Source organism: Polypterus senegalus, chromosome 8 (genome assembly GCF_016835505.1).
Source record: "Polypterus senegalus isolate Bchr_013 chromosome 8, ASM1683550v1, whole genome shotgun sequence".
Lineage (NCBI taxonomy): Eukaryota > Metazoa > Chordata > Cladistia > Polypteriformes > Polypteridae > Polypterus > Polypterus senegalus.
Window position 1 is genome coordinate 164,490,841 of NC_053161.1, and position 27,760 is coordinate 164,518,600.

At 40.3% G+C, this 27,760-nt stretch overlaps 2 protein-coding genes and 1 long non-coding RNA gene across 7 annotated transcripts in view; 1 reads left to right on the plus strand and 2 right to left on the minus strand.

The window, feature by feature from the left end:
- Window positions 1-16,090, plus strand: part of LOC120533375 — a 31,820-nt gene extending 15,730 nt beyond the window's left edge. Inside the window, exons 1-5 of one of the 5 annotated variants that reach the window (XR_005634476.1) lie at window positions 4,284-4,591; window positions 5,152-5,218; window positions 5,383-5,449; window positions 6,930-7,119; window positions 14,869-16,090. This is a non-coding gene — a long non-coding RNA (uncharacterized LOC120533375). Of the gene's footprint in view, window positions 1-4,283; window positions 4,592-5,015; window positions 5,219-5,382; window positions 5,450-6,929; window positions 7,120-14,868 lie in introns of those variants that run through there. The other 4 variants (XR_005634479.1, XR_005634477.1, XR_005634478.1 and 1 more) reach the window with 4 other exon arrangements.
- The window catches only part of LOC120533372 (zinc finger protein 260-like), a 71,355-nt gene that overhangs the window by 35,978 nt on the left and 7,617 nt on the right, over window positions 1-27,760 (minus strand). Inside the window, exon 3 of the mRNA XM_039760224.1 lies at window positions 986-1,999. Coding sequence (XP_039616158.1) covers window positions 986-1,999 — 1,014 coding nt within the window. The remainder of the gene's footprint in view (window positions 1-985; window positions 2,000-27,760) is intronic.
- On the minus strand, window positions 13,125-14,875 carry LOC120533334 (homeotic protein female sterile-like). The gene is made up of 4 exons (XM_039760185.1): window positions 14,255-14,875; window positions 13,882-14,028; window positions 13,529-13,745; window positions 13,125-13,215 (listed from the first exon to the last, which is right to left on the minus strand). Exons 1-4 carry the CDS (start codon window positions 14,358-14,360, stop codon window positions 13,161-13,163), a joined length of 525 nt encoding a protein of 174 aa, XP_039616119.1. The 5' UTR covers window positions 14,361-14,875; the 3' UTR covers window positions 13,125-13,160.

The window sequence follows — 27,760 nt, forward strand, 5'->3', positions numbered from 1 at the left end:
CAAATTGCATTTTATACATTATTATGCTTTACAGTATTGTAGTGTGCACTGAAATTGAAACGAGCAGTGAAACCAAAAGTGATTTCAATAAATCAGCAAGTGACGCTCGCGTTTTGGTTTCTGTTGAGCCTGCTTCAAATAAAGCAGCACCACCTCATTTTGAATTTGTGTGGCAGCCATGAGTAAAAGTGGGCACCGACAGCCAAGATCCACTTATTTACTTGAAATTATTTCTTGATGATAATGTGACTGAAAGAAGTTGTTGAACCGTTTTGCTGAACAGTGTCGGGTAAATGACCGTAGACTTAAGCAGTTCACAGATATACCACACAAAAGACATTTTGACAGTATATTACCATCATAATTATTATTCATTTCATATTATTTGTATCATTATTATACTTTTTACAGTTCTGATTTTGTACTTTTAGTGTTTTGCTAATTTTCTGTAGAAATGAGATTTAAATAAAAAATGTAATTTTTCAAGCCAAAGAATGCAGTGTGTTTTGCATTTTTTTTTTGAGAAAAAAATGTAACACTAAAGAGGTTCATGAAGGTTGCTTTGGTACAGCTGTCAAGACTGAATGCCATTCTGATGTCGCCAAGTGTAGCCGCTCCACCAGTTTCCATCTGCAGTTTCTGGTCATCCATAAACAGGAGGCAACTGACTCTCTGAAACTATTAAATCTATAGTCGAGATTATTGAGGAGACTGCTTAATGGGTTTAGTGTCTGGCAGAACAGTAGGGGTGATAAGAAGTCCCATTTTATTTTTATGTTCTGGATAGTGATCTGTCCATTGTCCTGAAGAAACTACAGGGTTTGTTGGCCTTTGGGGTATGGTGGTAGAAATTAAAGTTACAACACGGGGTGGCATTTGCAATTCAGGCTCCAAGAGTGAGGTATACCGTCAAAGGCTTTTTGTGTTCAATCCAGGCCATGCTAAGGTTTCTGCCTCTTTTGCAGCATTTCATTCTCTCCAGCGTGACTTCTTCTGTGCTTCAGAAGGCTGCTGTGTGTAGTGAATTGTTTGCCACATTCAAAACAGCAGTATGGCTTCTCCCCAGTGTGAATTCTTCTGTGAGTCTGAAGTGCACTCTTTTGTGAAAATCGTTTGCCACATTCAGAACAACAATACGGCTTCTCTCCAGTGTGAACTCTTGTGTGGTCCTGAAGACTGCTGGTGCTGGTAAATCCTTTACCACATTCTGAACAGCAATAGGGCTTCTCTCCCGTGTGAATTCTTCTATGCCTCTGAAGGCTACTAAGTTGTGTGAATCGCTTGCCACATTCAGAACAACAGTAGGTCTTCTCTCCAGTGTGAATTCTTCTGTGGACTTGAAGGCTACCGTTGGTGGTGAACTGCTTGCCACATTCAGAACAATATGGCTTAATTCCAGTGTGAATTATTTTGTGGACTCGAAGGTTCTTGGCACTGGGAAATCGTTTGTCGCAATCAGAACAACAGTATGGCTTCTCTCCAGTATGAGTTCTTAGGTGGTCCTGAAGGCTGCGTGTGCAGGTAAATCCTTTACCACATTCTGAGCAATGATATGGTTTCTCTCCCGTGTGAATTTTGCTGTGTCTCTGAAGACTGCTCACTTGTGTGAATCGCTTACCACATTCAGAACAACAATACGGCTTCTCTCCAGTGTGAATTTTTTTATGTTTATGAAGACTTCTCAATTTTGGGAATCCTTTACCACATTCAGAACACTGATACAGCTTCTGTTGTGTTTCACTCAGATTGGACCTTTTCCTCTGCTCCTGGTGGACAGCGGCTGCATCTAAACCATGTATTTGTATCTGTCTGGTGATCACACCTGCTGTTGTTAGTTTCATCACTGGCAGAGTAGCACTACTCAGTGAGGCTGGTATCAAACTCTCTGGTCCAGACGTCAATTTCTTTATACTTTCATCATTTGTTGTCTGCTGTGATCTGCACTGAAGAGAGGTCTGAGATGATGGAGATGAGAAGAAGCTGCCATTGTCTTGTGCAGCTGCCAAAAAAAAAAAGAAATTAATTGCAACTTTAGAAAGAAATTTGTTAAGACAGTGGTTTATTGTCAACATTAACTGACCTTCATTTTATTGATTCTGATTTGATTATTATACTGCGTTTTTAACACTATAAAGTATACAGCAACATAGTAGTGAAGAGAATGGAAAGGAGTTATTTTAATTGTTCACAACCTCAATTAATATATTTAAGTTAGGCATTTGTTATGTAAAATCACGAGTAGGCAGAACAAAGTCTGATCTGTGAATTTCACTTTGTGTATTTTAACTTCTAATAGAAAAAGATGTCAAGTAGGAAAAACACGGAAAACAAGACGATCAGCTACAAAGACAGACAGTGCTGTTACTTTAACAAAGAGAGGGGTCTTTAGGCATTAATGGTCGGTCAGAGCCTAAGCAGCACTTGATGTGCAAAATAAGTAAGTTGTTAAAAGACAATTGGAAGCTTATTATTAAAATGTTTACAGTGAACCCGAGCACAACCTCAGCAGAGTCCTGGGGCAGAAAGAATGAGAAGGGTCCGGGTGCAGGTCGCAGACTTGCCCTTCCACAGTCTGCTTCACAACTGCCCACAGTCCGTAGAAAGAGAATGAGAAGAGCAGCTGTACAGTTTTTCCAATTTGGAAAAGAAAAGGAGATGAAAACGTTTTCCGCCACAGAACAATGGCACAACAGAAAAAGGTATGGACTCACAGAATAAAAAGCTCAGTATATTTAAAGAAACTTTAGATCCATTAAACAAAACTAATGAGATTTTGATGAGATGTATGATTATATACTGCATAGCAAATCCAAGTGTTCTCTGTTTATCGTCATTTACAGACATATCCTATTTTTAAGCATAGATAGATAGATAGATAGATAGATACTTTATTAATCCCAAGGGGAAATTCACATACTCCAGCAGCAGCATACTGATAAAAAACAATATTAAATTAAAGAGTGATAACAATGAAGGTATAACAGACAATAACTTTGTATAATGTTAACGTTTATCCCCCCAGTTGGAATTAAAGAGTTGCATAGCGTGTGGGAGGAACGATCTCCTCAGTCTGTCAGTGGAGCAGGACGGTGACAGCAGTCTGTCGCTGAAGCTGCTCCTCTGTCTGGAGATGATCCTGTTCAGTGGATTCTTCATAATTGACAGGAGCCTGCTCAGTGCCCGTCGCTCTGCCACAGATGTCAAACTGTCCAGCTCCATTCCTACAACAGAGCCTGCTTTCCTCACCAGTATGTCCAGGTGTGAGGCGTCTTTCATCTTTATGCTGCCACCCCAGCACACCACCGCGTAGAAGAGGGCACTCGCCACAACCGTCTAACAGAACATCTGCAGCATCTTATTGCAGATGTTGAAGGACGCCAGCCTTCTAAAGAAGTATAGTCGGCTCGGACCTTTCTTACACAGAGCATCAGTATTGACAGTCCAGTCCAATTTATCATCCAGCTGCACTCCCAGGTATGTATAGGTCTGCACCCTCTGCACACAGTCACCTCTGATCATCATGGGGTCCATGAGGGGCCTGGGCCTTTTAAAATCCATCACCAGCTCCTTGGTTTTGCTGGTGTTCAGTTGTAGGTGGTTTGAGTTGCACCATTTAACAAAGTCCTTGATTAGGTTCCTATACTCCTCCTCCTGCCCACTCCTGATGCAGCCCACAATAGCAGTGTCGTCAGCTAAGTTTTGCACGTGGCAGGACTTCGAGTCGTATTGGAAGTCTGATGTATATAGGCTGAACAGGACCGGAGAAAGTACAGTCCCCTGCTGCGTTCCTGTGTTGCTGACCACAATGTCAGACCTGCAGTTCCCAAGACGCACATATTGAGGTCTGTCTGTAAGATAGTCCACGATCCATGCCACCAGGTATGAATCTATTCCCAGCTCTGTCAGCTGGTCCCTAAGGAGCAGAGGTTGGATGGTGCTGAAGGCACTAGAGAAGTCCAGAAACATAATTCTTACAGCGCCACTGTCTCTGTTCAAGTGGGAGAGGGATCGGTGTAGCATATAAATGATGGCATCCTCTGCTCCCACCTTCTTCTGGTATGTGAACTGCAGAGGTTCGAGAGCATGGCAGACCTGTGGCCTCAAGTGGTGAAGCAGCAGCCTCTCCATGGTCTTCATCACATGTGACGTCAGAGCGACAGGACAGAAGTCATTCATTTTTACCTCTTGTATTATTTCTTTTTAATATTTGCCATATTATTTCATCTATATTAACTTTTTCACTTATTTATGAGATGTTATGTAGAGAATCTGCAATGTTAGTGTACAATATGAAAGGTATTTATGTTTTATCGTCGTCATTAACGTATGTTAAATATTTTATCTTAACTTAGTTAAGTTAGCAATTTATAAAAGCATGTTAGCCTTTCTGCCAAATTAGCACTACATATTATATTCAACTTGATTTCCACAGTTACATTTCTCCATAAAGGCAGAGAATATAAAACCAACTTTGATTACATTGATTAAATATCCAAATGAATCCAAGTGCCCTCTTTGTAAAAAGCACAGAGACTACAGCATCCTGCTGCCTGCCTTCAGAGTCATGAAGATCACATTATGAAGTATGCAGGTAGTGTACTTTATGTATGCCAGGAGTGTGTGCTTGCAAACAATACTGACGTTTAGATTTCTGAACTGGATTTGTTTTTAAATACAGTTTAAAAAGCTGAGCATTTTCCGCTGTTTGGCAGGTTTTACTATTTACATATGTAACACAGGCGGTGTCCCAAGTGGCCACTTTGTTTTTGTTTAAAAGTCATTGTCAACAGTTTACTGTATGTCAATATTTAATATTTTTCTTTGATTAATTTTTTTTTACTCTTGTATTAGGGCCTCCCTAGTGTGTGTTTGGTGGGTGTGTGTGTGTGTGTGTGTGCACCCTGTGGTGGGCTGGCGCCCTGCTCGGGGTTTGTTTCCTGCCTTGCGCCCTATGTTGGCTGGGATTGGCTCCAGTAGACCCCCGTGATCCTGTAGTTAGGATATAACGGGTTGGATAATGGATGGATGGATGTATTAGGGCCTTCCAAGTCAGATGAATAGCCATGACTGTGGAATTTCCATATTGATGGTATGACCATTTCATATTGTAACTATCTTTTTTTGTATGTCTGTATTTAATGTTGTGTCCAGGTTTCCAAAGGACCATTTTGTGGTGTCTCTGTATTTCATCCTCGAGGCCCCATTCAATTTTAACAAGGTTTGTCTCAACTTTAGTCCTCTCTTCTTTCATTGTAGTATTTGTAGAGGGAGGATTATATCTGGTTGCTGGTTCCCATTTTTGTCACCTTCTACAATGTGTGTTGGATATTTGTGTTATGTTTAATTGACTTTATTATATTTGTTTCTTTTTTTTAATTTCAGCATACTGCCCATAGTGGTTTTGAAGTTCCAAAAGTGCCTACCTTTCAAAATCCAGATATTTTAAAATGTATGTTTATAATGGTTTGCCTAAATATTTTTGTAACATTAAACTCCTTTTAACAACATGACTCTCCGCAGTCCTCTTTAGAATGACATGCCGGCTTTGAGGAAGTGCTGTTGTAGAATGTTAATTGAGAACTCCAGCCCATCCATCCTCTTCCGCTTATCCGGGGTCGGGTCACGGGGGCAGCAGCTTGAGCAGAGATGCCCAGACTTCCCTCTCCCTGGCCACTTCTTCTAGCTCGTCCGGGGGAATCTCAACGATTCCCAGGCCAGCTGGGAGACATAGTCCCTCCAGCGTGTCCTGGGTCTTTCCCGGGGCCTCCTCCCAGTTGGACATGCCGGAACACCTCACCAGGGAGGTGTCCAGGAGGCATCCTGATCAGATGCTCAAGCCACCTCATCTGACTCCTCTCGATGTGGAGGAGCAGCGGCTCTACTCTGAGCCCGTCCCGGATGACTGAGCTTCTCACCCTATCTTTAAGGGAAAGTCCAGACACCCTGTGGAGGAAACTCATTTCAGCCGCTTGTATTCGCAATCTCGTTCTTTCGGTCACTACCCATAGCTCATGACCATAGGTGAGGGTAGGAGCGTAGATCGACTGGTAAATTGAGAGCTTTGCCTTACGGCTCAGCTCCTTTTTCACCACGACAGGCCGATGCAGAGCCCGCATCACTGCGGATTCCGCACCGATCCGCCTCTCGATCTCACGCTCCATTCTTCCCTCACTCGTGAACAAGACCCCGAGATACTTGAACTCCTCCACTTGGGGCAGGATCTCTCCCCCAACCCTGAGAGGGCACTCCACCCTTTTCCGGCTGAGGACCATGCTCTCGGATTTGGAGGTGCTGATTCTCATCCCAGCCACTTCACACTCAGCTGCGAACCGATTCACAGAGAGAGCTGAAGATCACGGCCTGATGAAGCAAACAGGACGTCATCATCTGCAAAAAGCAGTGACCCAATCCTGAGTCCACCAAACCGGGCCCCTTCAACACCCTGGCTGCACCTAGAAATTCTGTCCATAAAAGTTATGAACAGAATCGGTGACAAAGGGCAGCCCTGGCGGAGTCCAACTCTCAGTGGAAACGGGCTCGACTTACTGCCAGCAATGCGGACCAAGCTCTGACACCGGTTGTACAGGGACCGAACAGCCCCAAGGGGTAAATGAAATTTAAATTTCCTTTAAAAACTTTAATTTAGTTCTGTGCTAATGTGGCAAATATACTCAGCCATATTGTAAATCAAAGACAAATAGTCAAAATGTTTACCATTATAAACTTAGTGCTTCTTTTTGAAATCACTGAAGTAACTGCTCACATCGGACTGAGCGAGCAAACGCCCTTCTCAATGAAGGCCAAGAACCAAACAAAAAATTAGAAGGTACAGAAATAATGGACAGCCAGGACAGGGTCATTTATTGTGCTTAATATTGTGGTTCTTTTTCAACATTTCCTTAGGTAAATATTATTTTCTCTGTTTTCAGGTTTAGACTTTATTGAGCCAGTAATGAGAAGACAAAGTAAAGACTTGGCACTACATCCGAAATGAGAAAAAAAAAAAAAAGTCTTGCTATTCTGTTCCATAGCACTGCGTTCTGCAGGTTTCAGGTCTTTTCTTTTAGAAGAAACGTCAGCCACCTTCTCCAACATCCAGCACAGGGCATCGATGAGCAGGTACAGACACATCACTTTATAAACTTCCATAAGAAAGATGAATTACATTTTGTTGATGCTGCCTTACAATGCCTATGGTGTAGTGAATAAAATGTATAAAAAGACTTCATGCTTATCTCAGATGCCGACTGTTAATCGTTAACCAGTAGGAGTCAAAGCCCAAAAGACTAAAAGCCTGTTTTACGTCTTCTGACAAACTTGAGTGCTAGTACAACTCTTAAAGGCCTTAAAACGTTTGAAATGCATTGTGTGCTGTATTAATAATAGTGTATGGTAAGAAACATTGAAGACTTGTCGAATCTGTGATCGACAGCAGTAATGTTAATAATGTATAACAAATTAAATATACTGTACATTATTTTTTGTAATGTAAATGTGGAGGAAAAGGCTATACGCTTTATGATGACCATTTAAAGAATTTTCTCTCTCTTTTTTTAATAAAACGTATTACAGCAACACAGAATCCTTCAGCATTTTACCAAGGCAGAGAAGTGGTGTGCTGAGAACATTTCTGTGTTCAGAGGGCACATCTCACTCCCTTCATTACTGTCAATACACAAAGACGACATTGAGGAGGCCCTTCCAAAAATTTGATTTGCTATCTGAATTTCCAGAAAAAGAGGAGAGGGAATGTGTTTTTAGACATATTTTTTTTCACATATGGAAGACATGTATCTGTTTATAGATAACGTGAGAGGAAAAAGGAAAATGACTGTGTTTTGTGAGAAAATGTAACAAACATACGTGTCCCTCATTGTTCAGTTACAACCTACAATTCTTGTTCTATGTTTTATATATTTCTTTAACTTTTCTGTAATAAATGCTGCAAACCAACTTCGTCTTTACAGTCCATTGTCTCAGATCTGCACTTCTTAGTGTTATGTATTAAAATAATGTTTTATAAAGCAGGGAAAGGCAATTTTTATTTATAAACCACATTTACAGCAGCAGCCAGAACTGAACCAAAGTGTTGTACAAGAAAGGGTAAAAGAAGCAGTTCAAATACAGTAATCCCTCGCTATATCGCGCTTCAACTTTCACGGCTTCACTCTATCGCGAATTTTAAATGTAAGCACATCTAAATATATATCACAGATTTTTCGCTGGTTCGCTGATTTCTGCAGACAATGGGTCTTTTAATTTATGTTACACGCTTCCTCAGTTTGTTTGCCCAGTTGATTTCATACAAGGGACGCTATTGGCGGATGGCTTAGAAGCTACCCAATCAGAGCATGTATTACATATTAACTAAAACTCCTCAATGCTATAAGATATGCCTCCTGCGTGGTGCTCGATTGTTTGCTTGTCTCTCTCTGCCTCTCTCTCACCCTCTCTGACATTCTCTGCGCCTGACGGAGGGGCTGTGAGCAGAGGTGCTGTTTGCACAGAAGCTGTTTGCCTAGTGGATACGAACGCACCTCTAAGAGATGCCGGCCGCTTTATCGCGGTGCTTCCAAAAACACACTTATTGATTTTTTGATTGTTGCTTTAATCTCGCTCTCTCTCTCTGACGTTCTCTGTGCCTGACGGAGGAGATGTGAGCAGAGGGGCTGTTTGCTTAGAAGATACTGACGCTCCTCTAAAAAATGCCGCGGCAAACTTAAAAGCACACGTATTGATTTTTTGATTGTTTGCTTTTCTTTGCGAGCGCTCTCTCTCTCTCTCTCTGAAATTCTCAGCTCCTGAAGAGAAGAAGATCTATTTGCATTCTTTTAATTGTGAGAAAGAACTGTCATCTCTGTCTTGTCATGGAGGACAGTTTAAACATTTGACTAAAGGGTGTTATTTCATGTCTAGAGGGCTCTAATGATGTTAACAGTGTGGGAGAGTTTATAAGGGCTTAAAATATATAAAAATAACCATACAAACATATGGTTTCTACTTCGCGGATTTTCATCTATCGTGGGGGGTTCTGGAACGCAACCCCCGCGATCGAGGAGGGATTACTGTATACTGTATGTACTGTGGAAAAATACAAAACAGCTTGATCAATCTGGTGTACATGACAAGAGCCATGCAGATTCTGCGTGTCCAAAGTATGCGTGCTAAGTGCTACTTCTTGTTTTAAGGTTACTACACAAAAAACCACAAGTGTGGACTCATCGAGCCCCAAACTAAGGAAACTAGCAGATGTATTCCACCTTTAGATTTCTGTTAGTGCTGATTCAGGCTAATATTTTGAAATACTTGTGTAACTAAAGTCATAAGACAAAAGCCCTATAAAAATTTGGGACACCGACCCCTTGGGGCAGACGAAGGGCAGGTGTCCTAGGACTGTGCTTCTCTGTCATTTTACCTTTGCCTGGTGTGTATCAATTAAAGATTTTTACTAACTTTAATTATATCTCTCTGTCTTCAGTCACAAGTAACGGCACTATAGAAAAAAAGTGTCCACAGTACACATCACAAAACTGCAAGAATAACCAACCATTACATAAAAGATAAACTTAAAATACCCATACATACATATTTCTTATCATGAATGTATGTGAGCCAACATATACACACAATGTCAACCTCTTGCAGAGTCAAATGGCGGCAAGAAGAAATAAGACTTTAATGATGACTTAAAAATGGCCTGTGCTGGAGCCAACCTAACATATTAAGGCGAGCCATTCCAGAGAAAAGGAGCAGCCACTGCAAATACCCGATTCCTTCTTTGCTTCAGCCTCGACCTCGGCACAACTAAGAGCACCGGGCTAGTAGACCGCAGGGCTCTTGTTGACACATACAAGTGAAGAGGTTCCCAGAGGCAGGATGGGGCTGATTCAAACATTTGAAAACAAGAAATAGAAATTTAAAATCAATTCTGAAATGGACCAGAAGCCAATGAAGCGAGGACAGTATTGGTGAAATATGGCCACACTTACGAGAGCCATTCAATAAGCGAACAGCAAAGTTGTGGACTAGTTGTAGGTGTCGTAACAGGGCCTGACCAACATCTACATAGAAAGAACTACAATAGTCCAAATAAGATGTTGTAAAAGCTTGAATGGCCTTTTCAAGATCACTGAGAGAAAGAAAAGCCTTTACCTTAAAGTCTCAGCTAGAAAAAGCTTCATTTAACCTCACAGTTTATCTGTTTGTCGAGTTTGAATGAGCTGTCACAGATCACACCTGGACTAACTGAAGCTTTATGATACGTATATGGCAAGGAGTCCAAGAGCAACATTAGAGACACTCAAACTTTCTTAACTTTTGGACACCATGATCACAGTTTTATTATCATTTAGTTATAGATAGATAGTTAGATAGTTAGATAGAAAGATAGAAAGATAGAAAGATAGATAGTTAGATAGTTAGATAGATAGATACTTTATTAATCCCAAGGGGAAATTCACATAATCCAGCAGCAGTATACTGATACAAAGAAACAATATTAAATTAAATAGTAATAAAAATGAAAAGAATTAAAATAAAATTAATGTTCGCATTTACTCCCCCGGGTAGAATTGAAGAGTCGCATAGTGTGGGGGAGGAACGATCTCTTTAGTCTGTCAGTGGAACAGGACAGTGACAAAAGTCTGTCACTGAAGCTACTCCTCTGTCTGGAGATGACACTGTTCAGTGGAAGCAGTGGATTCTTCATGATTGACAGGAGTTTACTTAGTGCCCGTCTCTCTGCCACAGATGTTAAACTGTCCAACTTTAATCCTACAATGGAGCCTGCCTTCTTAACAAGTTTGTCCAGGCGTGAGGCGTCTTTCATCTTTATGCTGCCACCCCAGCGCACCACCGCGTAGATGCAATGCCATTCAGGTTTTAATATCATTCAAGCACGCATGGAGGGTCTGTATTTTCTCGCGTTGATTTTAGTGGCAAATATATTTAAGTGTCATCAGCATAGAGAAGCCATACTTGTTAACAATGGAGCCTAAAGGTAACATGCCTACCAAAAAGATAGTTGGTCCAACGATGGAACCCTGTGGAACCCCACAAGTAAGAGGAGCTACAGAGGATGAGAACTCACCCAAATGAATAGAAATGCTCTTAGATAAGATTTAAATCGTTTAAGGGCATTACCTTGGATGCCTACATGCTGTTCAAGGCAGGATACAAGAATCATAAGATCCACGGCATCAAAAGCTGAGGTAAGATCTAGCAGTACAAGAATGGCAGAATCTCCAGCATTAGTAATTGCGAAGAGGTCACTGTTAACCTTTAATAAGGATGTTTCAGTGCTGCAAGAACATCTGTATCTGGATTGGAATTTTTCCAGAATACTATTTTCATCTAGAAATGTTTGAGTTAGGACAACTTTTTCTAAGGCTTTAGATAAAACAGGCAGTTTAGAAATTGTCCTGAAACTTGACACATTAGAGGGTCCTTATTTTGTTTTTTATAATACGTTTCTGCACCACAGCGTGTTTCACGGCAGCAGGAACACAACCAGAACTCAAGCTAACATTTATTAAGGTAACAATACTCGGTCTGACAGAATCAAAAAAACCTTAACTAATCAAGAGGGGACACTGTCCAGGGGGCAATTTGTAGGATTCAGGCGTTGCACTAAATCAGACAACAGAGACGATGACACACACAGGAACAAAGTGGTCAAAGACAGCTGAACACACAATGGGAAGAGATGAATCCTGAGCAAGAAGTGAAACCAATGACCTAATAACGGTAATCTTATTTACAAAAAAGTATATCCCATATGGTAACACTTTATAATAACTGCACACTATGAAGCATTAGTTAAGCATGACTAAATACTTTGTTCATCATTTAGAAAGCATTGCTTCCACATTCATTGGCATTAGCAACCACTTTATAAATGCCATTATAAATGCTTTAGTACTGATCACAAAGCATATGTATAATGTCTTTGATAACTGCATTTACGATGCTTTATTAATGATCAATTAATATTTTTCAAAGAAGTATTAAAATACATATAAACCAGTTATGGAGAGGTTGTGAGTGGTTCATAAGATCATTTACAAAGTGTAAGTAAATAACTAATAAACTATTTAAATCTAGTTGTTTAGACATACTGATACTGTGTTAACAAATGCTTTATAAACACACATCCCTGATATAAATCATGATTTATTTAGATAGTTAAAAATCATTTGGCACTTGCTAGTTAACTATTGTTGTGAGCTAATCTAAAGTGAGGACTACTTATGTTTACAAAGGAGATTTAAAGGCTCAGTTATGGTCTCAGCAGAAAAAAGGAAACAGCACAGATTGATAAAGAACATAAAAATATTTATTACAAAGAATGTAACTTCAACTCAACACTTGATATGAAATAGAAAAATTAAACTCTGCAATCTCATGTAAAAAACTACCAAATGAAAAATAGCAAAAAATGTTAACATAGTAAAAAGGTTTCTTGCAAAGGTAAACATGGTCGTAAAAAAAGTGCAACAAAAATTCCACATAAAATCAGTTTGGCAAAATCCAAATGAATTCTACATTTCAAACTCAAGAGTTAAATTAAAAACAAATATACTCAACAAACGATTCAAAATATATGATGTTTAACTTTGAAAAAAGGTTTCTTGCAACAGTTAACTTGGCGAAGTAAATTAATATATTTCTGTAATATAAATCTGTAAAATGTAAAATATTGCTAAATAAAAATAGTCCAGTTCCAACACTGGTTCACAGAAGTGCCAAAATACAACAAATAGAATCTGTATAAATACAACAATAATATAGTCAAATTAAATTGAACTACCTGAATACCAACTTTAAAACATTAGAGAAGAGCAGTGTATATAGTGGAGGAGTTTGGACTCATTGTACCAGTTTAACGTGAACTCAGTTCACTTTTTTTTTTTTTTAAAGGCAGCAGCTTTCCAGAAGCCTTAAATGTTTTGAGGGTGTCTTCTATAGCTGCATCCTCCAGAATGGCAGCACCACACTGTGTGGCAAACACACCAAGTTTAACTTGACTGCTGTGGCTTTTAAGGAGTTCCTGATATTTGACAGGTGCGGCTATGTACAGCTCTGCTACTGGAGCAGTGACCGCCACTGTGTTCCGGTCCACCCCAACATGCTTGAAAGCAGCTGACATGGTCCCTTCTTTACTAAAGTGCCGAAGAATTTTCTTGTATCGTGCCACCACTTGCTGTGGGTTTTGAGCTGTAATTTACAGAAAAGATTAGCATTTGGTTTTAATATTTTCGCTCATTCTTTGACTGAAACATTGTTTTTATCTACAGTATGATACATTCTACAAAGTTCAGAGCAGATTTATTAGTTTTTTCTTTAAAATACTTCAGCTATCAAATAATACTTCTCTTAAGGGTAGTTGATGTAGTTTGCTGTAACTTCTTCCAGAATTAAGTAATCATGCAGAAAAAAACCAGCCAATACAGAAACACTTGTACAGCAGTCATAAGCAGTGGCATACTGAAAACACTGTTAGTGGAAAGGGTGAAAATAACATTCTAACCTCTCTGACATGTCTTTGCTTCCATTTTCTTTGACTTCTTTCTGTACTTTTTCCTTTTGATCCTCATCTCTTTCCTTCTTTCTGTCCCCATCTGATGAGGATGTCTTAGAGGAGGAGTCAGACATAATACCAGAGGAAGATTCAGATGAGCTGTCACTAGAGGAATTTGAAGACAAGGGTATTGCCTGGATGGAACCTGTGGCCTCTCTTCTAAGAGCTGTTAAAATAAATACAAATACAAATACATAAGGCTCACAGCTAGCAGTAATAGCACACAGGACCACAAAGATAAAATCACATAATGAGACAACTGTACTATCATGTGAATAGATGTTGTGTGATGGGAGACCAACCTGATGCCAGTTGCTCTTTTAGATAGTCTCTCTCCTTGGTCAGCTCATCAATCTTCTCCTTTTGACACTCCAATCTCAGCTTACACATCTCCAACTCATGGGATTTTCTTTTGTCTGCCAGCTGTGCAGTGGGGGCCATGGACATACCTAATTGAAAATAATTGTACATCATTCAATAAATGAAGACGGTTTTATTATCTCTAATGTTGTCTAACAAACTTTCACAATTAAAATCATCATTACACAAGTCATCTGTTAACAGGAAGGAAAATGCATGCAGCGCGGCGCGCTCCCGCCCCTCTGCGCGCCCCCGAAATTATGACCTTATGCTACCCATCACCCATAATTCGTGCCACACAAACAATATACTCACCGCTAGTGCCACTGACGGCCGTGTCATCCAGTGTTTCCGTGTTCAAGTTGGCATTCCTCTTGGCCCGGGTCCGCACGCCTTTTCGACTTTGCTCGGGGTTCTCCATGGCATAAATGCACGACTTTGGTATTCCTTCCGTCCGCTGATGACGTTTAAATGCGCGAGTTAAACTTTGTCCAACGTTGATTACGTATAAAGGCGGGAGTGCGATTTCTTCCGCCCACCAGCTCACAAACTACCTGGACGTCAGTATAAATTCACCACCTTCTACAGCAATTATTTTAGTTTATTTTGTTTAAAGTGAGCAGATTAAACCGGCTTAAGAAGCTTATTAATGAGTGCAGTTCTGTCAAAAACACACTGAAGCTGATCAAGTGGCTTCAAAAAATGAAACTGCTAAAAAGAAAAATTCAATGCAGAATATGCCACCAGAACATGGAATTGAAGAAAAGGACAAACAGTGGAGATCAATATGCTTGGTAAGAAATATATAATAAATTAATAATAATAAATGCATATGTAAAATAAATTGCAACACTTGCTGTGTGTGATAATGTTGGTGGGCATTGAGGAAAAACTTTCTAAAAATCAGTATTTAATATTTTTAAAAATAGGAATTGTCGACAAGCAGCACATGAGGGAAGGGCAAAACAAATTTCTGTCGGGCACAAATCAATCTTCAGTGCATCAAAGGTCTCCTTTAGCAAGTGGGTGCAATTCATGTACAGGTAGGCAACTAATAACAGTAGAAACATAAATATTAATGTTATAAATTCACTTTGTTGCTGTCCTTTTTATAATTTTAATAAAATGTGTAAAATTTTTTAATATGGCATACAGTGTCAATTATTTTACAAAAAGGCCTACATAAAAAGTACACGTTCTATTTGCCTTTGATGGTTTACACAGGGTCTACGGTTACGGCAGATAGACATGATGGATGACAGCATTGCAGGCAGTTCAGCAACTCTTAGTAAAATGTCAAAGAAAATAAGGGAAGTCTGCGTTACAGCAATTAAAAGGATGAGAAGGCGTACAGGCCAGCAGATTGGTGGAAGAAGGGAGTTTGTTGTGATCGACGAAAGCCATTTTCGGCACAAAAGAAAGGTATGTTATAAAAATATCAATTTTAACTAAATGTCAATTGATGTACAATTGTAATAAATATTTGTATGTTCTGTATCAATCCGTGCGGTTTCTTTTTTTCTGCTGAGAACATAACTGAGCCTTTAAATCTCCTTTGTAAATATCAATTACTAAAATTACTATTATTATGATGTTCGTATTGGTTTGTTTGTGTTTGTTGTGTTTCTTCTCCATCAGTATGGTAGAGGAATAATGGCTGGTGGATGGAAAAGAAAGAAGTGGGTCTTTGGGATGTTAGGTGTGAGGCTAAATCAGCAGAGAAGATCTGGAAAACCTATTCTACGTCTTATAGAGAGAAGATCTAGAAGAAATCTTTTGTCCCCTTGATTGCCCATCATGTGAGGCCTGGGTCATCTATTATTAGTGACGAGTGGCGTGCCTACTGTATACTGCCTGCATTAGGGTACAACCATCACACTGTCAACCACAGCAGGTGGTATGTAGATCCCCACACTGGTGCCCATACCCAGCATATTGAGAAGGCATGGAGATCCTACAAGGAGCAGATTTGGAGGCTTAGAGGAAATCGGACTGAGAGTTTGCTTTCTGACCACCTTGCAGTGATTGAGTGGAATGAATGGCTAGCAAAGAAACACCATGATGGTGCATTTGGCAGATTGATTTATGACATTTTAAAAAAAATACAAGTAGTCAAAGTCAGTTAAGAAAAATGAGATGGCTAGGATTTATGTCTTTAATATATACTGTATATTTTATATATATATATATATATATATATATATATATATATATATATATATATATATATATATATATATATATATCAATCAATCAAATCAATCAACATTTATTTATATAGCACATATTCATACAAAAAAATGTAGCTCAAAGTGCTTTACAAAATGAATAGAAAAATAGAAGACACAATAAAAGATAAACATCATATATATATTACAATACAAGTATTTGTTGAGTATATTTGTTTTTCAGTCTTTGCTAATTGTACCTATTGAGTTTGAAATGTAGAATTTAAATTTTCTTATGGAATTTGTGTACTTGTACGACCATGTTTACCTTTACAAGAAACCTTTTTACTATGTTAGCATATTTTAATATTTTTCTTCATTTGGTAATATATTTTGTGTATTTTTGTAAATTTTTACATGAGATTGCAGAGTTTCATTTTTCTATTTCATATCAAGTATTAAGTTGAAGTTACATTCTTTGTAATAAATATTTGTATGTTCTTTATCAACCTGTGCGGTTTCCTTTTTTCTGCTGAGACCATAACTGAGCCTTTAAATCTCATTTGTAAATGCTTTACAAAACATAAGTACCGTAGTCCTCACTTTAGATTAGCTCACAACAATAGTTAACTAGCAAGTGCCAAATGATTTTTAACTATCTAAATAAATCATGATTTATATCCGGGATGTGTGTTTATAAAGCATTTGTTAACACAGTATCAGTATGTCAAACAACTAGATGTACATTTAAATAGTTTATTAGTTATTTACTTACACTTTGTAAATGATCTTATGAACCACTCACAACCTCTCCATAACTGGTTTATATGTAATTTAATACTTCTTTGAAAAATATTAATTGATCATTAATAAAGCATCGTAAATGCAGTTATCAAAGACATTATAAATATGCTTTGTGATTTATAGCGTTTATAATGGCATTTATAAAGTGGTTGCTAATGCCAATGAATGTGGAAGCGATGCTTTCTAAATGATGAACAAAGTATTTAGTCATGCTTAACTAATGCTTCATAGTGTGCAGTTATTATAAAGTGTTACCATATATATATATATATATATATATATATATATATATATATATATATATATATATATATACACACACACACACACACACACACACACACACACACACATATATATATATATATACATATACACACACATACACATACACATACATATATACATATATATATATATATATATATATACATATATACACACACACACACACATGTACACAGCAGGGAATAGAAGTATTAAACGCCTCAACGTTTCTCTCAGTAAATATATTTCTCATGGGGCTACTGATGTGACATGTTCACTAGATGTCGGTAAAAACCCAAGTAATCCACACATACAAAGAAATCAAAACAAATAAAGTCCATAAATTAAGTTATAGATAATAAAGTGGAATGACACATTGATAAATATTGAACACATGAAGAAAAGGAGGTGCAAAAAGGCCTGGAAAGCCAAGAAAGCAGTTGACATCTGCCAATCCTAACAGCCCCCTATCAGTGCAAATGAATATCAGCAAGTTTAGTCCTAATTGATGGCCAATAAAAAGGTTTCTCACTACCAAGGTGTCACACATCTTATATATAAACATCTACTCATGGAAGTGTGTATGTCTGTCTGGCCCAGAAGTGCGAGGCTACAGCATGAAGCTCAAAGAGCCAGCAAGGCGGCCCCAAGGTAATGAGTCGGAAGAAGAAAGAAGTACACGGCAACAGCCATTGATAGACAAGGGTGGTGAGGACGTCCGCAAAACAAAACCACTAACTCTGCATTTCAGTTTTTATTTCCCTGACGATTTCAATGGTTTCTAGGAGCCTGGGCTTTTTACATCACAGGCTTACACAGCTAGTATTATATATAATTATACATACACACATGAGGGGGGACCCAAAAATAACAATATTTTTTTCTGGAGGGGCATTAGTTCCGACATTTGCTGCTAGATGCGCATACCAGATTTCCCTCTGCATCATTTGGCCAAGCGGTGTCCTTGCAGAAGGGTCTGTAAAGTCAGTGTAATTTTATTTTTCTTGAGCCTCTGTTACCGTCTTTGTCAATTTTGTGATGCCAGATTTGAAAGAATAACGTGTTTGCATCAAGTTCTGTTTCCTTTTGGGGAAAACAGCAGCAGAAGCTGTCACAATGCTTCAAGAGGCTTTCAAAGAAGCTTTGAGCCACGCAAGGCTTTTTACCTTAAAGTGCTCAAGCGACTGTGTGATTCTGTGCGGAGAAAGCGACCCGAATTGTGACAATCAGGCGAATGGTTTCTGCATCTCGTCAACACAGCATCGAGTGTGTGGCAGTTTCTTATGAAAAACGGATCACGACAGTCCCCATCAACCCTGTGATTTTTTTTACTTCCAAGAATGAAGAGGGACCTTAAAGGAAAATACTTTCAGGATGTGGAGGAGGTCAAGAAGCAAACGACGGAGGAACTGAAGGCTCTCACTTTGCAAGAGTTTCAGAACAGTTTTGAACAATGGCAAAAGTGGTGGGCCAGTGCATTGCGTCTCAGGGAGAGTATTTGGAGGGTGATTACATTTTCGAAATGTTCAGACAAATATACCATTTTTTTAATTTTTTTTTTTTTTAAATTATAGCTATTTTTGGGTCCCCTCTTGTGTTTATGTATATAAGAAAAACACATAAAAACTTAAGGGAACATTTATTTAGAGACATTTTTTTTTTGTTTTCATTCAAGTTTCACACATGTATCAAAGTCCAGTCACTTAGGCAACTGCTTCATGGTACTTGATGAAGCAGTTGTGTTCAGCATTGAGGCACCTTGTAAACCCCATTTGACCTGAAGGGGTTACCCTTCCTGCTGCAATACTTGAAGGTTTATCAGTTGGTGTAGATAAGGGAATTGAACAGGGACAGTTCAAACCACACAGAATAATCTGGGGTGTGGCTTGGGGACATCATAAGTGGTGATGGGGCTGCCTGGAAATGCTGAACTCCTTCAGGTCGAGATGCAACTGACTTCTGGCACCCAAGGAGCACCTCAAACTTGAAGTTCTTTAGTGAGCGGCCATCCACAGAAAAGCCTTGCAGTCCCACCTGTAGACAACCCAGGCATTTGTGAGGCTGACATCAATTGCATATGCAAACATCTGCATGTACCACCTCTTGGATTTCATGGAGGTATAGTCAATTGTCAATACCTCTCTCTTGTCAATACCCCCATGTTGGCACTGTAGCTTTTGATGACAGAAGGGCAGCTCACTTGCAACTTCCACTTGGTGTCACTGCAGTAGCAGTAGACTGAGAACATGGGCTCCACCCCCACATCTATTGACAGCAGGGTGACAATCTTGTTGTCCTTCCACCCAAGGGCCATGATCCCATTGCCACTGGTGACGTAGTCAAATGTACCATGAGGGACAGCATTTTTCTCCATCTCCTTAATGGACTTGAGTGGAGGTTTTCCTATTCTGTTGTCTCTGGCTGTCCCCCATGTACGTGCAGTTCTTGTCATTGAGGTACTGCATCATATCTCCAGGCTGGTGAAGAAGATATTCACAAAAATGGCTGTAGTGGTGGAAGAGGATAGGATGCTGGCCAGGAGACTTGTGGCACCCATGGCTTTTTGTTCAGGCATTAGGGCGACACCAGAGGGACAGAGTAGATCAGGAGGTGATGGGTAGGTATGGTGTCAAGGAGAGGAATGACGAAGGAATTTGCCAAAAGGATGGGCATGGCAGCGGTGAATATGTATTTTTAGAAGAGGGAGGAACATAGGGTTATGTACAAGGGTGGAGGAAGATGCACACAGGAAGATTACATCCTATGCAGAAGAGTCAATCTGAAGGAGACTGAAGATTGCAAAGTGGTGGCAGGGGAAAGTGTAGTTAAGCAGAGTAGGATGGTGGTCTGTAGGATGATGTTGGAGATCAAGAAGTGGAAGAGAGTGAGGGCAGAGCCAAGGATCAAATAATGGAAGTTGAAAAAGGAAGCCTGCAAGGTTGAGTTTATGGAGAAGGTGAGACAAGCACTAGGTGATAATGAAGAATTACCAGACAGCTGGGCAACTACAGCAGATGTGGTAAGGGCCATAGCAAGAAGGGTGCTTGGTGTGAAAGACTGGAAAGAGGAAGGGGAAAAGGAAATCTGGTGGTAGAAGCCATATCACCCTGTAGCCCTAGACTGGTTGCCCACGGAAGCTAAGCAGGGTTGAGCCTGGTCAGTACCTGAATGGGAGACCTTCTGGGAAAAACTAGGTTGCTGCTGGAAGAGGTGTTAGTGAGGCCAGCAGGGGGTGCTCACCCTGTGGTCTGTGTGGGTCCTAATGCCCCAGTATAGTGATGGGGACGCTATACTGTAAAAAAAGCACCGTCTTTCGGATGAGACGTTAAACCGAGGTCCTGACTCTCTGTGGTCATTAAAAATCCCAGGATGTCTTTCGGAAAGAGTAGGGGTGTTACCCCGGCATCCTGGCCAGATTTGCCCATTGGCCTCTGACCGTCATGGCCTCCTAATCATCCCCATACACTGATTGGCTTCATCACTCTGTCTCCTCTCCACCAGTAAGCTGGTGTGTGGTGGGCGTTCTGGCGCACTATGGCTGCCGTCGCATCATCCAGGTGGATGCTGCACACTGGTGGTGGTTGAGGAGATCCCCCCCCTTGTATGTAAAGCGCTTTGAGTGCCTTGAAAAAAAGCGCTATATAAATGTAATAAATTATTATTATTATTATTTATAGAATGAGGAAATACAGGAGAGTATACAGAGGATGGCAAATAAGAAGTGGGATAGTCAGAGAGATGCAGAAAGTAGACAAGAGTACAAGGAGAGAAGGCGCAAGGTGAAGAGAGAGACGACAAAGGCTAAAGAAAAGGCGTATGATGAGTTGTATGAGAGGTTGGACACTAAGGAGGGAGAAAAGGACCTGTGGGCTAGAGAGAGGGACCGAGCTGGGGAAGATGTGCAGCAGGTTAGGGTGATAAAGGATAAAGATGGAAACGTACTCACAAGTGAGGAGAGTGTGTTGAGCAGATGGAAAGAGTACTTTGAAAGGCTGATGAATGAAGAGAATGAGAAAGAGAGAGAAGGTTGGATGATGTGAAGATAGTGAATCAGGAAGTGCAACAGATTAGCAAGGAGGAAGTAAGGACAGCTATGAAGAGAATGAAGAATGAGAGGACATTGGTCCAAATTATATACCTGTGGAAGCATGGAGGTTTTTTAGGAGAGATGGCAGTGGAGTTTTTAACCAGATTGTTTAATGGAATCTTGGAAAGTGTGAAGATGACGGAGGAGTGGAGAAGTGTACTGGTGCCGATACTTAAGAATAAAGGGGGATGTGCAGGACTGTAGTAACTACAGGGGGATAAAATTGATGAAGTTATGGGAAAGAGTAGTGGAAGGTAGGTTAAGAAGCGAGGTGATGATTAGTGAGCAGCAGTATGGTTTCATGCCAAGAAAGAGCACCACAGATGTGATGTTTGCTCTGAGGGTGTTGATGGAGAAGTTTAGAGAAGGCTAGAAGGAGTTGCATTGCATCTTTGTGGACCTGGAGAAAGCATATGACAGGGTGCCTCGAGAGGAGCTGTGGTATTGTAGGAGGAAGTCAGGAGTGGCAGAGAAGTACGTAAGAGTTGTACGGGATATGTACAAGGTAAGCGTGACAGTGGTGAGGTCTGCGGTAGGAGTGACGGATGCATTCAGCGTGGCAGTGGGATTACATCAGGGATAGGCTCCGAGCCCTTTCTTATTTGCAATGGTGATGGACAGGTTGACAGATGAGATTAGACAGGAGTTCCTGTGGACTATGATGTTTGCTGATGAAATTGTGATCTGTAGCGATAGTAGGGAGCAGGTTGAGGAGATCCTGGAAAGGTGGAGATATGCCATTGAGAGGAATGAAGGTCAGTAGGAACAAGACAGAATAAATGTGTGTGAATGAGTGGGAGGTCAGTGGAATGGTGAGGATGAAGGGAGTAGAGTTGGTGAAGGTGGATGAATTTAAATACTTGGGATCAACAGTACAGAGTAATCGGGATTGTGGAAGAGAGGTGAGAGAGTGCAGGCAGTGTGGAATGGGTGGAGAACAGGGTCAGGAGTAATCTGTGACAGACGGTTATCAGCAAGAGTGAAAGGGAAGGTCTACAGGATGGTAGTGAGACCAGCTATGTTATATGAGTTGGAGGCGGTGGCACTGAGCAGAAAGCAGGAGATAGAGCTGGAGGTAGCAGAGTTAAAGATGCTAAGATTTGCATTGAGTGTGACAAGGATGGATAGGATTAGAAATGAGGAAATTAGAGGGTCAGGTCAAATTGGATGGTTGGGAGATAAAGTCAGAGACGCGTGATTGCATTTGTTTGAACATGTGCAGAGGAGACATGCTGGGTATATTGGGAGAAGGATGCTAAGGAAAGAGTTGCTAGGGAAGAGGAAAAGTGGAAGGCCTAAGAGAAGGTTTATGGATGTGGTGAGAGAGGACATGCAGGTGATGGGTGTAACAGAGCTAGAGGCAGAAGACAGGATGATATAAAAGAAGATGTTCCGCTGTGGCGACCCCTAATGGGAGCAGCCGAAAGAAGAAGAAGATTAGGGCAACACCATGGACCTCCAGCGCATACTTCATGAATGAAGCCATCCTCAGAAGCACTTGCAAACAACTTGAAGCTCCTTTTGTGTGGTTTGTTCTTGATGCAATGCCCCAGGTTGCCATCTTTCTTTCCTTTGTAGGCAACCATGACCTCATCCACTGACTGCTTGGAGGATTGTGGTTCACTCCTGAAGGCTGAACATTGGCTGGATCTTGAAGAATCGGTCGATGGTGTTATACAAATCTGATGCAACATTCAATGCACTACTGAGTACTACTGCCCTATGTTATAATGTGTTATTTGTTTAAAAGATGCATTGGGCGTATGTCTAAAATTGGACTTACCATCACTTGAAGTATTCTCAGGTGAATGGGGGCACAAGATCAAATTTAGATCTCCATTATCCATGCCAAAAGTTCCACTAATTTCTAGAAATCCTACTCAAACAACACCTGTCTCAACATTTAACACAACTATTCAACCGTATAACGTGCAAATTTCATCAGCTTACCATTGTTAGTTTTGATCTTATGACTGTACGTGTGGTTCTACAACCTCACAGAGAGGCATGAAGAGGCCATTATTGATGTCTATACAAGTTACCAAATACGGTTATTCGCCATTTATTGTTCTATTTTGTCAGACAATGTTAGAAGGTACCATGATGCTATGATACCTACTGACACAGACCAAGCAACAGCATCCCAATGTCCGATTCAATTTTTATGACACAAATGATGTGTGAACTTGCATATCTCGCTAGTCATTCACCAAAGAACAACAGGTATGATTAGTGAGATAAGTTCATGTGAATGAGAGAAGTCTGTTCACATGGAAGAAAATCCTGGAATGGTCTCACCACAATTTAAAGACAAAGATCATCCCCAGTGTTTTTGATTTCTTTAGCACTATCAAAACCATCCAGCCATCCCTGTTAAAGGTAGAACTCAGAGATATGCAGGTGGATGAGCCTATGGTGTCCTGGATAATGTACTGTCTGTTGGGCAGACCACAGTTTGCGAGACCTGAGGACTATATGAGCAACACTGGAGCACCTCAAGGAACAGGCCTGTCTCCTTTTCTCTTTACTCTGCAAACCTCAGCCTGTAAATATAACACCAGGTCAGGTCACTCACAGAAATTCTCATGATTGTGCACTTAAGGGTTATATTGATTAAGGTGATGGGATAGAGGAGAGGAGTCAGGTGGAGGACTTTGTTTTTTGGTGCAAACAGCATTGTCTGCATCTTAACATTAGGAAAACCAATGAACTGCTGATTGACTTTCGCCTCACCAAAGAGCTTCTACGTCCGGTCACTATTCTAGAACCTCCTACAAGTACTTGGGGGTCCACATTAATTAAATGTTAGACAGGTCTCAGAAAACACAGGGGAACTAGAGAAGGAAGGGCAAAGTACTCTCTTCTTCCTTATGAGAATGCGTTCCTTAAATGTGAGAGGTGACATCCTTCACATCTTCTACAACTATGTGATGGCCAGTGTGATATGCTGGGCTGGTAACATCACTTCAAAAGAGGCTCACCAAATCAACAGACTAATTAAAAGGGCAGACTCAGTTATGGGACACACTCTGGGCTCCCTGGAGGTCATAGCAAAGGAGAGAATTAAAACAAAACTGAGAGCCATTATGAACAATGCTGCCCATCCTCTCTGTGATGCACCAACACCGAGGACCGTCAGACAACGAATTATTCATCAGAAGTGTGTCATGAAACTCGACTCAGGCTCCTTTATACCAACAGCAATACCAAGTCGGAAGTTTTTCTTCTTTTTAATTTCTCACTTTAAAGTCATTCTGGTGTGTGTTCAGACCAAATAGTGTGTGTATATTTATTTATTTTTTTGTTTATCTACCTATTTATGTACCGCTGACTGATGGGAATTGTAGTCCTTGCGTTGAGATAGCAGTAGGATGGCAGGAGAGATGAAAATAAGGGGGAATGGGGGTAATGAAAGGATTCTTTATGGATATATTTGTACTGAGGACCACTTTGCAAACAGCAGGTCACTTTGGCAGTCACCCGTTCACATTATTTTGTTTTTCATTTCATAAGTTTATATTAGGAGAGGAATTTGTGTGAGAAATACTAAGATTCAAATCCAGTGTTGCTGGATTTGCATTTCAAAGCCCCAGGTTTCAGTCTGTAGTCCAGCATAACACATTAGTCATGTAGATGTGCATGGAAAAAAATTAACAAGACGTGACTAGATGGTCTACCATCCTCCTTACATTAGTAGAGAGAATCAGCATTGTTAAGATGACCTTCTTTCCCAAGCCGATCATCCCATTTCAAAGCATCCCCATATACCTGAACAAATCATTTTTTTAAGAAATTAGACCCAATCATAACTTCATTTATTTGGAATTTGAAACATCCATGCATTCAAAGGTCGAATCTACCATGATCTAAATCAGAAGATGGAATGGCACTACCCAACTTTCAATTTTACTACTAGGCAGCAAAAATACAAGTTATAAAAACCAGGACATCGACATAAATTGATGAATATCCATAAGCCTCTTCTGCGATAGAAATAAAATCTTGCATTACTTCTTTATATTCCCTGCTCTGTGCTCCAGTTAATATAAATTACCATTATTACACTAAAAATCCAATTTCTCTTCATTCTCTGAGAATATGGAACCAATGTAGGAAGCATTTAAAGACAGAAAAGCTTTTATCTGTTGCACCTCTACAGAACAACCACCTTTTTCTACCCTCTCAAACATATACACTATTCAATGTTTGGAAAAGGTCCCAGATTAAAACACTTGGAGACTTGTAAATAGATAATATCTTTGTATCCTGCAATAATTACGCTTCAAATACAACTTCTCATCAACACAATTCCTCCACTACTTCAAAGCTAGAAACTTTGCTAAACAGAACCTGACCAATTTTCCACACCTTCCACCTTGTTCTACTCCAGAAGAATTATTGATCAGTCTAGAAGACACAGATAGCATCTCTACCATTTATAAAAAAATATTTTAAAGTCTCTTCCTTTCAGAGTTCATTGGGGAAAGAATCTGTCACTCAAAATTTCACAACAAAAGGGGAAGGCAGCCATGCACAGAATACACTTGAGCTCCATATCTACAAGGCATTCTGTCATTCAACTTAAAATCTTTCATCAGGCACATTTATCTCATTTAAAATTGTCCAACCTGCGAACGTTGCAATCGAGCTCCAGCCTCACTGGGGCCACACGTTCTGTAAGTGCACCAAATTAACAACATTTTGGACAAAAATCTTTGCATGGCTATCAAGACAGTCTTGGTGTCACGATCCTTCCTAATCCATCAACAGCTGTGTTTGATGGGCTTCCAGATGACCTTAAAGTGGAGGTCAAACAAGCCGTAATTTCCTTTACTAAACTATTGGTACGTGGACTTATCTTGTTCAACTGGTAGAATCCCACCCCACCACTCTTAAGTCAGTGGTTATCCGATGTTCTATGTTACTTAAAAAATCAAATTCTCACTTAGAGCATCTGTTCAAAACTTTTTTTTTAAATATGGCATGATCTAATCAATAAAATTTTAGAATAAGCTTCCATTCAGATAGTAAAGGATTCCCTTCTTTTCTTGCTCCTTTTATAGAGTAGTTTCGGTTGCCAGCTCCTCTCTCCTCCTTCTTGGGTGGGGGTTGAATTTCGCTTTGATTTGTTAAATTTGAATTGACTGTATGGAATGTGGTTAGCACGGTGGCGCAGTGGGTAGCACTGATGCCTTGCAGTTAGGAAACCCGGGTTCACGTCCTAGGTCCTCCCTGCATGGAGTTTGCATGTTTTCCCCATATCTGTGTGGGTTTCCTCCCACGGTCCAAAGACATGCAGGTTAGGTGCATTGGCGATTCTAAATTGTGCTTGGTGTGTGGGTGTGTGTGTGTGCACACCCTGTGATGGGCTGGCGCCCTGCCCGGGGTTTGTTTCCTGCCTTGCACCCCGTGATGGCTGGGATTGACTCCAGCAGAACCTTGTGACCCTGTAGTTAGGATATAGCGGGTTGGATAATGGATGGATGTATGGAATGTTATCTATTTCTAATTAAAATCAATAAAATAAAACATAAAAAATCATGAAGATGTGTGTGTGTGTGTGAGAAAGAGAAAGAGAGAGAGAGAGAGAGGTGACCACATAAACCAAATGAAAGCAGAGCAGGAAGGCATGGAATTGAAGAAAACGCTATTACCACCTGCAAGAAAGTTAGATGGGTGTGCTTTATGGTGATAGGTGGTCATGTATCAGAGTACGAGGTCTGTCTATTAAATAACGCGACTGTGTTTCTAGCTCGTAAACAAAGCAGTGAGAACCGCTTCGGAGCACTTCCCATTCAGGTTTAAACCTGTCCAAACCCGCACGACAAGCAACAGCATTCTCTACTGTTTAGTTGATGGTCAGTCACTGTTTCATGCAGTTTTGTTTCCCCTTGTCAGCTGGAATCCTGCTAAGTTTAAAAGTGGAGAAACATGTCCGTTTGAAATTTTTTTAGTAAAATCGAGCAAACCACCAACAGAATCTTTTCAAATGCTTACTGAGGCTTATGGGGAAGACTGCATGTCTTGTGCGCGCGTGTTTCTCCTACATTGAAATTGGTGTGTAAAGAGACACCTTCCGAGTCAACGGATGCAGTAAAAAGTAAAGAAGAAAACGTCCGAGGTCTTGAAATAGCTGACAGAAACTGATCGGCTCCACGCCTTCGACCAGTGGAAGCCAAGACCGCATCGGTGCGTAACTGTGGATGGGGACAAGAGTTAGAATTGTTATATAGATAAAAGGGAGTTATTTCATCAGTCTTGTTATTTAATAGACAGACCTTGCATATTAATTTAGTAGCACTAATGTCAGCATCTATTGTAAACAGCAGGAGATATCCTGATGTTCTGGCTAAACTGCCCACCATGGCATAGTCCTTCTGACCCCACTAATCATACTCTGGCCAACTATCACTCACCCCTTCACTTCCCAACAGCTCATGTGTGGTAACCATACTGGTGAAAAAATGGCTGCCGTCACATCATCCATGTGGATGC